This window comes from Podarcis melisellensis (assembly GCF_964234715.1).
Source record: "Podarcis melisellensis genome assembly, chromosome: 3".
Classification (NCBI taxonomy): domain Eukaryota; kingdom Metazoa; phylum Chordata; class Lepidosauria; order Squamata; family Lacertidae; genus Podarcis; species Podarcis melisellensis.
The window spans coordinates 30,212,280-30,224,511 of record NC_138530.1 but is presented as its reverse complement, the minus strand read 5'-3'; the positions used below and the strand labels follow the sequence as shown (position 1 = coordinate 30,224,511).

The following is a 12,232-nucleotide window of genomic DNA, read 5'->3' as shown; positions in this document are numbered from 1 at the left end:
GTATTTATAATTTGGCAGGCCTAATCCTCTCTGGATTAATTACAGATCAAAGATGAGAATGCACAAAATGCTTTTTTAAAAGTGCAGATACAAAGCAATACATCACTACACTAGGTCACATGAGAGTCACAGCACAGTCCTAACCGTGTCTACTCTGAACGCAATCCTACTGAATTCAGTGTTTGTTTCCAGCCAAGTTTTTTCACTTACCTATTACTTGCTGCACATTAGCTAGTTATTGATCCATAAGAGGAAAGGAACCATTTTCTTGCAAGTTTACTCAAGAGCCTTGGTAAGCAAGGACCAGTTCTTTGTTTGAGGTGGCCAAGTCACATACCCAGAGCTTGCTTATATATCCAACAATCCTGCTACCGCCGGCTAGTTTACTTTCTAATGTAAAACTTGTTTTACCCAGCAGAAGGGGGAAAAGAAAAGCCACAGCTGGATTGTTTCTTCTTGTTGGCAGGCACATGACTTACGTCTTAACACCAAGAACCATTCTGAAAACATTCTTAGTCAAGACGAATAGTTCCTACTACACTGGTACCGCGGGTTACAAACGCTTCGGGTTACAGACTCCACTAACCTAGAAGTAGTACCTCGGGTTAAGAACTTTACCTCGGGATGAGAACAGAAATTATGCGGCAGCGGCAGCAGGAGGCCCCATTAGCTAAAGTGGTACCTCAGGTTAAGAACAGTTTCAGGTTAAGAACGGACCTCCGGAATGAATTAAGTTCTTAACCAGAGGTACTACTGTATGCTACCCAGCAAAAGTATTTATTTACCCCCAGAATGCCTTAAGTGATTATCACAAATGGAACTGTTCTTTGAAGTGTGAATTGTCTCTTTACATAATACTCAAAGCATTTTCTGATCCTTTAGAAAGCTTCCAAAAGACCAACATTAAATGATGAGAACATTGAAGCCTACTTTTGATGGGGCTAATTCTGGTAGAAATGCCCTTTCATACATACCAGCACATTCATAGAAAGCTGTGTGTTGTACTCCAAAGAAGGAAAGTTTGTATTTGTTTTAGAAGAGATTGAAGACTCTCCTTCAAGGTAAAGCAGCAGCCTATAGAAGCCTCTTTCCACGTGCTTCAAGTCTGGACTAAGATTTGTTTACTCTTAAACCAATTACATATTGAGATTACTGTTCTAAAGATCTGAATATTCAGCAGTAAGCCCCACTGAAGTCACTTCTGAGTAGACATGTTTATGGCTGGGTCGTAAGGTAGTCTTATCTGAGCTATCTTCTTGACTGATGTAGTTTTGAAACAAGATCTGGCCTACTACAGAGCCATACATGACATGCAAAAAGTAATCAAAATGAGCACAAGGGAAGGGTGAGCTTCTGAGCCCCTCTTCAGCAGCCCTCTGTGTTGGACTCTCTAGAGAATCCTCAACAGTACTGCTCATGGAAGCTGCATCTGCCCAAAGACCCCTTCCCCACTGCAGCACCATAGCCCATACTGCTCAGGAGGGTCAAATGACTATAGTGAAGTCAACAGGGGTGGGGTAATGAAAGGAGTCCTGGGCAAGGAGTCACCAGCTCACATCCCCCTCAGATTCAACTCAAATGGGCTGTTTTATAACAATTACCAAGTGATAAATGGCACCATTTCAACTCATAATTTTTTGAATCTGCACTCAACATGGGAAATTTGACCTGAATTTTCCTGGGCAGCTAGGGCTCTAAATTGCGGGGGTTTTGTGCTTTATGGAGGCATGACACTGGGTGGTCATCAACTAAGTTTTACTCAGCGTATGCCGACTAAAATCCATGACTCTTACTAAGTTAGGCCTATTAATTGCAATGGGTCTAAAACTTAGCTGAATATCACCCACTAGCTGGAAGAGTTTGTTCTATTCTTTCATCTTAAGCCGTCTCGTGACTAGTACTATTCATTACTGCAAAGGAAAATGGATTTGTACAAAATTCATTCTTCTAAATGTAGCAAAAAAAGAGAAAGAGATCTTGCTCACTTTATTAGTAGATTTGTCCTTCCAGTACAGAGTAGTTTGTTTCTGGTCTTTCATACCAGGTAGTTTAAAAATATCTGCAATAGAATCCTTATGTAAACCACTTGTCTACAGTCACTGTAGGCTATATGTGAAGGGGTAGCATTTCTTACCAAAGGTATTTCCACAGGAAATGTTCAAATTATCATTTTGAAATCATTCACCAACTTATTACATAGGCTACATTAATTAAAAACTAACCACACAGGTACTTTCATATATTGCACGTTGAGAGCTGCAGGTCAGCCACAGCTGTAGAAGCAGGCTTCAGGTTCATCACAGAAAAATTATATGTGCATCCCAAGAGGATGAACAAGTCCTCATTTAAAGGTGATCGAATGCGCGTTGCTAGAGAAATTATTTCTGCAAAGGAGAAAGAAAGAAAAAAGCTACATAGAAACCAAGTCCAGAGGAGGAAAGAAGAGTTGGTTCTGAAGCCAAGAAATCCTCCCCACATGAAACGTGATGGAGATCAGTCCAGAAATCCAAAGTCATGGTTTCTCTTCAGCATGATGTGCAGAGTCCCGTGAGCTAGCTGGGGATGGGGGACCAGAAGGACCTCCTTGGTAGTCATTGGGTCCTGAAGGTGGCAAGTCTCTGGCAGGAGGGGGGTAGTCCCTTAATCCTTGCGGAGGTAGCCGTGGAGGGCCTGGAGGATAATCTCTTGGGTATGGAGGCCGGAAAGGAGGAGGTCCGCGCTGATATACTCTCTGATCAGGAGGTGGTAGTGGACCATGTGGAAAGTCTCTCATTCCAAATGGAGGGACAGGTGGATAGTCTCTTGGAAGAGGTGGTGGAGGGGCTCCACGTACTGGAAGGAAAAGCAGTACAGTGAATTATTCACTGGCAGGAAGTACATGCAATTTCACCCCAGAAATTTGGCAGAAACCAAACAGCAGGCACAGAATCCCAAGTTTACCAACTTCCATTTTAAAGAAGCATATTTGAAGCCTTTATGCCTGGCAGATAATATGTGAACAGACAACAAAATGTTCCACTTCTCAGAAAAGGAACCATCTGTATTTTGCATGCCTCTCTTGTCACTTCCAGTCCTTTTCCCACATAGTTACAACTGTGCTTTGCTATCAATAGACTCACCAAATCTATCAAGGCAATATTCAGGTGAAATACTTCAGCCAAATATTCAAAGCAGGTTATGGCTCTCAAATTAGTATTGCTAACATTGCTCAGCTCTCACAAATTCACCACGAGGCACCCCTGCCCACTCACTCATTGCCGCAAAGATAACTTTGTTCTGCAACAGGTTGTGAGAAAGATTCTTGAACCTGTAATGCCAATTCAAATAAACATCTTTTTTTATTAAAAAAAAAGCACAATGGAAAAACAACCATACCTAAGGGAAGAGGTCGAGGTCCATAGGGTAGCCGGGGTGGAAGTCCAACACGAACTGGAGGTGGTGGCAAATGTCCAGCTGCTGGCGGTCCCATTACGGGGGCCCCTGGGTAAGGTGGTGGGCCTTTAGGACCCATGTTAACCTGTGTAAGACAGAAAAGTTAGTCTTCTACTATATACACCAGCGAAATATAAAACTGATCTTCCACCAAAAATGTTAAGTGTTTGAAAGCTATGTATTTTCAAACTCGTTTTCACTGCATACTACCAAACAGGGGTGAGGAATCTCAGGCCAGGGGACTAGTTGCAGCCCTCCAGACCTCTCTAAATGAGCCTCAGACTAAACTCCTCCTTGCACAGCCTTTTCAGTGCCCATCAAGTAATTTTGCCTGGTTAAGACTATGCCTGTTCCTTGCCTGAATGGAGAATGTAGAGTCTTGTGCGTGTAAGTAAAGGGACCCCTGACCATTAGGTCCAATCGTGGCCGACTCTGGGGTTGCAACACTCATCTCGCTTTACTGGCTGAGGGAGCCGGCGTACAGCTTCCGGGTCATGTGGCCGGCATGACTAAGCTGATTCTGGCGAACCAGAGCAGCGCACGGAAACGCCGTTTACCTTCCCACCGGAGTGGTACCTATTTATCTACTTGCACTTTGATGTGCTTTCGATCTGCTAGGTTGGCAGGAGCTGGGACCAAGCAACAGGAGCTCACCCCTTTGCGGGGATTCGAACTGCCAACCTTCTGATCGGCAAGTCCTAAGCTCTGTGGTTTAACCCACAGCGCCACCCGTGTCCCCTCCTGTGTGTGTAGCCGTCTTCAAATTTTGACTGGAATGTAGCCTGCTATACAAAGGCAAGACTTTCATCCATTGCCCAAACTACTTTTGCCTCTGGCTCCACCCATGATTGGGATGCAGACTGTACAAGGCAATGCTGCTCCTGAACTGAAAAAGGTTCCCCACCCCTGCTATGGGGATTTTCCTTTTCCTGAATACTCTGGCTATACAAAAAACAGGTGTTTCAACTAAGTTACAATCCTGAATATTTAACCACCTAAAACCCATCATCCATGTAGTTAGTATTTCTTAAAGCACCAGCAAACCCAAACAAACAGTTAATTTAAACACAAAGAAATCCAGAAAGTACCCAAGGGATTAAAAAAAAAAAGCCTCAAATATCTGCTATATTAGATTTCTAGAAAATAACTCAGGACCAAAGCATAGCTTTTACAAATGTAGTATATGTTAGCTGCCCTCACCAATGTATGCAACCTTAGGAAGTCAAGGAGCCCCAGAAGAGTTGTAGCCTAAAATGAGTCTCGCGGGGCTCATTTTGTCATGCTGAGATATGAAGCATCATGCTCCTCTCCATCAAATCAGGGGAAAGCAAAAGCACCAATCCCAGCCTCTTGGTACTCACTGCAGTTGCTTCAACAGATGAAGGTGGAGCAGTAGAAACACAGGGGGCTTCAGGCTCTTTAGGAGGGTTTGGCTTTGTTTCCCCCCCAGCAACATAAAGACAGTAAGATGACAGACAAAATAAGAACATAATATGTAAGAGGTGATGTGACCCGTACAGTGGGGTAACATACATGGTTCTTCCCAAAATGCCATCTCAGAAAAAAATTTAAAACCTCCCTGCCGCTTGCTTACCATTCCATCCACTACTGCAGCAGGAGATGATGTCCTTGGCCCACAGGTCATTAGGGATGCTACAGCAGGGCCAAGCTCTAAAGACAAAGACCACATATTTTTTACCATTTTGAAAAGAAATGCACTTTCTCAATTGTGGACACCCACATGTTTCTTGTCTACAACTAGAGATATTTTGTTCTTCTAAGTGGTATGTACATTTTGTTAAAAAGTATTTCTCAATTTATATACCACTTACATGCCCTAATAGCTTCTGAGCACCAGCCAGCACAGCCAATTGTCAGACAGGATGGGAGTTGTAGCTCAGCAACATCTGAAGGAGCACATATTCCCTTCTTCTGGTTTAGAGACCTGGGCTATGCACTCCCTTCCTCCCTGAACAGTAACACGTACAGTGGTTTGAGCATTGGACTAGGACCAGGGAGACCCAGTTTCAAACACTCACACAGCCAGGAAGCTCATTGAGCAACCTTAGCCAATGACATTCAGCCTAAACTACCTCTCAGGTTTGACAGGATAAAAATGTGGAGGGAGGAAACCTTGCACACCATTCTGAACTCCTTGGAGAAAGGGCAGAATGAAATTAGCATAGCGCTGTCGCATTAAGGATTACTCCATTTACAAACTATGCACATATGCTAGCAAAAAAATAAGGTGCTTTATTTTCCTATTAAGGTCAACAGGACAGAAAAGGCTTAAAATTAACTGGTTTATAACCCAACATCTTTAAACACAGTGTGCCATTCTGTCTAATTTAGGACTGCTTTGTTATTTTTACTATTTTCATTCTTAAACCAAAGAAGGAAAAGTGAATTCCGTAAAAATAAAAAATTGGCCCTTTATAAAAGTTTAAAGTGTTCAGTGATAATAAAGAAGGCTTCTATAGCAAGACAGCCTAAGGAAGAAAGGAAAAGGACTGATTTATTGCCATCTTCACCTCTTGAACCTTCTCTTGGATTGGCAGAAAGGGGCCGCCCCAGGGGTTCCATCATCAGCGGTGGGGAAGGAGCTCCCCCGCTCACAGGGGAGGGTCCAAAGGATCCATCTCGACTTAATGGACCTGTAATAAAGCATGGTCACTGGTGTCAACTTTTTATTTCCTTTTTCTGAAAGGTTAGGCTTGACATTTCAGATCCTTAGCAAAAGGTGAACAGAGCATTTACCTCTGCGAGGGGGGGCTTGATGGTCTGGTCGGCCTGCAGTTGGTTTCACAATTAGTGGTCTCTGAAGCGCAGCTATTTTCTGATCCATCTCTATTAATCTATTAAAGGGGGGGAATCGAAAGTTAATCTCAAAGTACATTCATGCTTGTACGATATAGCGCTGAAGCAGGTGCACCAGGTGGTTGGGGGCTGAAGGGTCTTCAGCCCCCAACATTTTTTCAAGGAGGGGGCTGGGCTCCCCCAAGATCCTGTAGCCCCTGCTCCACTTCCTAATCCCCACCGATGTCGTGTGGGGAAGAGCTTGAGCACGGAGCTCTGCTCTGCGCTCCCCATTCTCCACCACACAAGCACTGGCATCACAGCGGCAGGATGCTTGAGCGTCTCGGCATGGCGCGCGAGCGCTAGGTGGGGCAGGACACGTCACATGATGTGCAACATAACACATCACATGATGGGGGGGCAAGTCGGCGCCTTTGCGCTGAAGGAATTTGCCATTAAATAATATGCACTTTCACCAAGAAACCTGCAGTTGTGAATAGCTTAGTATTAGTGGCAGTCTATAAAACCAATCACCTTTTGCAGTTACCAAGTAGAGAACATACTTACTTGAGCCTTAAGTTGGAATTTTCCCTTTTTTCTTCAGCTAATGCCCTTTCGGCAGAACGTGCTATGAGCTGCAATAGGAAAAAAAATAGTGAAAGTCATGTTCTGCTAGGAAAACATACATTAAAGGCTAATTGCTGCTGCTCTGCAAAAAGCATTAACTGCCCTGCTCAACTAAATGAAAAGGTTTTTTATATGCTTTAATAAAATCCTTACCCAGTTCTCATGGGCCTTCTTCTCATGGATGTCAATCTTAAAACATTAAGGAAGGAAGGAAGGAAGAAAAGTTTATTTGAGTCTGCACATTGGCTTATATCCTACATCTACGGCTTCAGAAAGATTTATCGGGATAGCATCACACCTGATTCTTGTAAGATCGCTCTGTTTGCTGCAGTTCTTCAACAATTTCGTCAATTCTCTTTCTGTCAAAGAATTTGAGAGATTACTTCTGCTCACTGTCTGAAAATATGAGACATTACATTCATCAATCAATCAATCAATCAATTTACTTGTATTTTTTCACGTCTTCAACTGCCAGGACTGCTTTTTCATCTGCAGCAGAGAGCTTCTGATCCTTCTCTTGACGCTCATACTCTTCTTGTGACAACTTCCTAAAGCAGAAATTTAGGTATAATTAACCCTCTGTGGCCAGACACAACCTGACAGCATTGGAAAAAGTTCTAAAGCTTTTGTATCACTCTTACACAACTCCATATTTCAGGTAGTCCTCAACCATGACAAATTGTCAATTGGCGTTTCAGCCTCTCCTTGATTCAATGGTGGGGTAAAATAAATTTTTAAAAAACTTATTTGCAGCTATGGGGTTCAATTCTAGCCCTATTGGAATGGCTGAAAAAACAGAAGCTGGGTATGTTTAGCCTGGAAAAGAGGAGACTGAGAGGAGATATGATAGCCATCTTCAAATATCTTAAGGGCTATCACATGGCAGAGGGAACATGCTTGTTTTCTCCTGCTCTTCAGGGTTAAGACTCAAGGCTATGGCTTCAAGTTACAAGAAAGGATATTCCGATTAAACATTTGGAAAAACTTTCTGATTGCAAGAGCTGTTCAGCAGTGCAACAGACTCCCATGAGAGGTGGTGAACTCTCCTTCCTTGGAGTTTTTTAAGCAGATGTTGGATAGCCATCTGTCAAGGATGCTTTAGCTGAGATTCCTGCATTGCAGGGGGTTGGACTAGATGACCCTTGGGTCCCTTCCAAGATTCTATGAAAGGTAAACAGAAAAGGAGCAAAATGATGTTATAGCTTACACAAGCTTTCCAGAACCTTAAAGGTAAAGGTAACGGGACCCCTGACCATTAAGTCCAGTCGTGACCGATTCTGGGGTTGCGGCACTCATCTCGCTTTATTAGCCGAGGGCGCCAGTGTACAGCTTCCGGGTCATGTGGCCAGCATGACTAAGCCTCTTCTGGCGAACCAGAGCAGCGCACGGAAACGCTGTTTACCTTCCCGCCAGAGCAGTTCCTATTTATCTACTTTACTTTGATGTGCTTTCGAACTGCTAGGTGGGCAGGAGCTGGGGCCGAGCAATGGGAGCTCATCCCGTCGTGGGGATTCGAACCACCAACCTTCTGATCGGCATGTCCTAGGCTCTGTGGTTTAACCCACGGCGCCACCCACGTCCAGAACCTTATTCCTTCCAAATACTGTTGGACTACAATTCCTATCATCTCTTGACAACTGGCCATGCTGGTTGGGTTGATGAGAGGTCATCCAAAACATATGAAGGGTGCCAGATTGGGGTAAACTGGTTTATACCATGTTTTGGGGTATTTTTATCATCTTTTAAAAGCCCAGTACTTACTTCTGAAGTGCCATTTCCTTCTGCTGATAAAGCTCATTGAGAATCTCCACTTTCTGTTGCAGAGTTTTACATTCACTTTCTAGCTGAGATTTTGCTCTCTGCAAGGAACAAGAATCATGTTCCAGCTTCTTGATTTGCTCTGCAATAAGACAAATCTATTTAGTACAACATTTGTAAGAGCTAAGATACGGCGACACAGAACATTCAATTGCTCAGGAAACAAGACAGTTTTCACTCCAGGCTCTATGACAGAAGGGAAAACTGCAAATTTGGATGGAAATAAGCTTCACACAGAGGCAGGCCAATGACTTGGAAGAGGTCCCAACATAAAGAGGAGGACCGAAAGATGGAGCCCTGAAGTAAGGAGGCGGAAAGAAGGTGGAAAGAGGCAGAAATAAGACAATGAATTAAGCAAAATGCAGTCTATCAAAGAAAGAGCTGTAAATAAATTCCCCAGAGCTTAAGATAAGGAGATGCTGTAAGCACTAGGGGAAATAAGATAGCTTAAAGTAGTAGTCAGCAGCCAAAACCCAGGAATCTGCAAACACAACAGGGAGTGGAAAAAGTGAAACTGGGCTAGACTATGCACAACTGTTCCCTTTTTCTAGGCCCTATGTTCTCTTGGCCTGAAGGAAATGAGCAGACAAAGAATGTCAAGAAGGCTGATGAATGCCAGCCAGTGGGGAATGCAGCTGCTGGATCTAGAGCTGAGACAGTGAGAGGTCTAAGCGGTTGACTGTAGTCTCTATTGTCACCACATCATTACACACTGGCAAGGGAAGTATTAGGGACAAAAAGCAGGGTGAAGCAGAAGGAATTCATTGACTGATTTGAAATAACCAACCATTCTTGTGCCCCAAGGTTTCTAGTCTATTAATGAATGGAAATGGGAACCCCCTTAACTGATGAGTTACTGCAGTGGTTTCTTTTAAAGAACTTGTCATTCCAAATTATACATTTGCTGAACACACCTTCCAACTCATGCCTTGCTGCTACTTCATCATTAAGTTTGGACCGCATGTGATCTCTTTCTTCTTCAATGATAGATAATGTTGTTTTTACCTGCAAAAAGCAACAAATGGCCAGTGAAACACTCTCCTGGAATACAAACTTGGGCCATATTGATTACACAAAACAATGTTTTCATGGGGTTACTTCATGTACCAAACTGCCCCCAGATTCTCTCACAGCACGTTTGAGACCCACTATAATTAGTGGAATATTACTGAAGGCATTTCAGATTTTTGTGAGCTTCTACACTATGGTGGGTAAGGGGAAGGGATCTGTGTTAACATGGGCTCAAAAGAATTTTGTATTTTGGGGCTCTGCTTGGACTCAGATCCGTGGGATAGTTATCTTTCAGCCTACCCAGTTTGTGTTATGTGAAATCGGTGTTTTGTGCTTGGGCATGCCCACACAGTAACCATTTTATGAATGTACATGCCCCATGGCAGCAATTTTGTGAAGCTGCTATGACATTTCAAGAATCCCAAATGTGCCCACTGTTCCAAAAAGATTGAAAGCATCTGTGTTATACCCTTGAAACATCCATCATCTGTTTAATCTGATTCTTCATCTTTTCATTCCTGGTATCTAGAAGGGAGAAAAATTATTTTGTGTCTGTTTAAACAAAATTTTCAAAACATGGCAAGAGGAAATCTCCATAGATAATTATCTAGAAGTGTACAGATGAAAGCAACACATTTCAACATGAAGCAGGAAAATATTTCAATTATAGGAATTAAAAGCTAATGATGTTCACAATTGACTCAAGAAAGGGCAGATCCCAATGGCAATCCAATCCAGTTATTTATCTGATGAATTGCTCACATTATAGATACAATTCAGAGTTGAGAAATTTACTTCTCAGTGACATAGCCAGTATGTTAGATGAACATCATCTTAATTTCTGGTCTTTTGTATTAGGAGTATCTGTTTCTATTTGACACATAACAGATGTTAATTATTCACTGTTGTGTACCATTGCCCCTAGAAGACTTCAGCTATTGCTTCCTCAAGATTAGCTGCTTGAATGGTCTACCAGGTTATCTAAGATTTTAGTACCTGAGAGTTCTCCATTGGCCAGATCATTTCCATCATCTCTCTTGCCTTCTGACTCAGATTCTGCATCAAGCTGCTTCAGCTGCATAATGCAGTTAGTCAGAACCTAAAGCAGCAGCAAAAAGCCAAATTTTAATCTATAGGACCACAACATTAGGTGTAGTAGTTCAATCACAGAGTCATGAACACAGAAGAAAGTTGTTCTTCAAGAGAGCTTACTTCAATTTCATTTTCTTTATAGGCAAGTGCTTCTTCCATATCATTCTGAGATTTCTGATACAACTTGATCTGTTCACTGAGCTCACTGTGCCTCTCACTCCAGCCTTCTGCTTGTTGCAGCAGCTGAAAGAACACAAGTACAATATTAACAATATTACTGGGATGACAAACAGCATGTAACTCAGGCCATCGGGTTTTAAAACTACACCAGAGTGGCTAAATATGTCAAAGTTAAAGTTGTGCCAAAACAAAAAAGAACATGCCACCCCTTAAAAAAATAATGCTGGCTCATAATGAGGGGAGGCACAGGCAAAAGAACGATCATCCTTTAAAATGAAAGAACAGCTTTAACTGATATATTTAGATATCATCTTATAATAAAACCAGAAAACAGGAGGGGTGGGTGGATTGCACAGAGGATCAGCATTTTAATGTTCTCTCTGGAGCAATAACATTTCTAAAGCTACCACAAGGCACCCACCCAATACATAAAGGAAACCAGGATGGGATTCACTTAACCATAACATGCATCTTCAGCATCTCTCTAACCATCTATATTTCCTTTAGAGTTCATTGTTGAACATTTCTACCTTCTCCAATTTTTCAATGTACTGAGAAAGTGTATTGTAAGTGTATTGTATATGGTATATTCCCTAGCCTCAAATGACCTCAGTGGAAGCTGCTGCCCATCAGTGTCAACTGTCAGCAAGGGGAGACTTGCCTTCATCATAAGCTGAGCACGATCCAGCTGTTCATCCCCACTCCACTGTGTCAGAGAACCATAGAGAGTTCCCAAAACCAGAAGGGGACATCATTTTGGGTGAGAATTTTTTTTTCTGTAAGCTACTCTTGAGAGCTTCTCAGGAATATAAATGAAGATGTAGGTATTCTACACAAGTAAATATTGTAGCTGGCAGCTCCTATGGTGGGGTTTCCTAACCACTTATTTTCCCACAATTGTGCATTCATGTTTCACTTCTACCAAGGTTCCATCTTCTCTAGCACCAATATCATCAATGAAACAAACATTAACAGAACATGGCTGTTGCCAGAAGTCATGGGAAGAGAAGGTCTGATAACTATACAGCTGTGGTAATTTCTTCAACAGTTTAGGAATCATCAACTAGGGAAGTTTGACCTGGACTTCTCATCAGCTTTCCTTTTTTCTCTCTCAAGGTCAAAAAGTATTTCTTGTCACTTTCACCTTGTCACTTATGTTCTGGCATCATATGGATGTAACTTTAAGTTAGGAAGACACTGAAGAGCATGGCCAGAAATGACCTTCCGGACACTACGAATCTGCACAGGAACAACACTGAGCATGGCTGTGGGGGTG

The 12,232-nt window shown here is 42.5% G+C and overlaps 1 protein-coding gene across 3 annotated transcripts in view; it reads right to left on the bottom strand.

Moving 5' to 3' along the window:
- Positions 1–1,954: 1,954 nt before the first annotated feature.
- Positions 1,955–12,232, bottom strand: part of MIA3 (MIA SH3 domain ER export factor 3) — a 38,464-nt gene continuing 28,186 nt past the window's right edge. Inside the window, exons 14-28 of one of the 3 annotated variants that reach the window (XM_081903641.1) lie at positions 10,897–11,019; positions 10,681–10,783; positions 10,154–10,209; positions 9,588–9,678; positions 8,617–8,755; positions 7,302–7,403; positions 7,154–7,214; positions 7,009–7,044; positions 6,796–6,863; positions 6,190–6,287; positions 5,964–6,086; positions 5,027–5,103; positions 4,794–4,865; positions 3,376–3,517; positions 1,955–2,832 (exon numbers count right to left, since the gene is read on the bottom strand). In XM_081903641.1, the coding sequence (XP_081759767.1) occupies positions 2,513–2,832; positions 3,376–3,517; positions 4,794–4,865; positions 5,027–5,103; positions 5,964–6,086; positions 6,190–6,287; positions 6,796–6,863; positions 7,009–7,044; positions 7,154–7,214; positions 7,302–7,403; positions 8,617–8,755; positions 9,588–9,678; positions 10,154–10,209; positions 10,681–10,783; positions 10,897–11,019 (1,611 nt within the window). In that variant the 3' untranslated portion in view covers positions 1,955–2,512. Of the gene's footprint in view, positions 2,833–3,375; positions 3,518–4,793; positions 4,866–5,026; positions 5,104–5,963; positions 6,087–6,189; positions 6,288–6,795; positions 6,864–7,008; positions 7,045–7,153; positions 7,215–7,301; positions 7,404–7,598; positions 8,017–8,616; positions 8,756–9,587; positions 9,679–10,153; positions 10,210–10,680; positions 10,784–10,896; positions 11,020–12,232 lie in introns of those variants that run through there. The other 2 variants (XM_081903642.1, XM_081903643.1) reach the window with 2 other exon arrangements.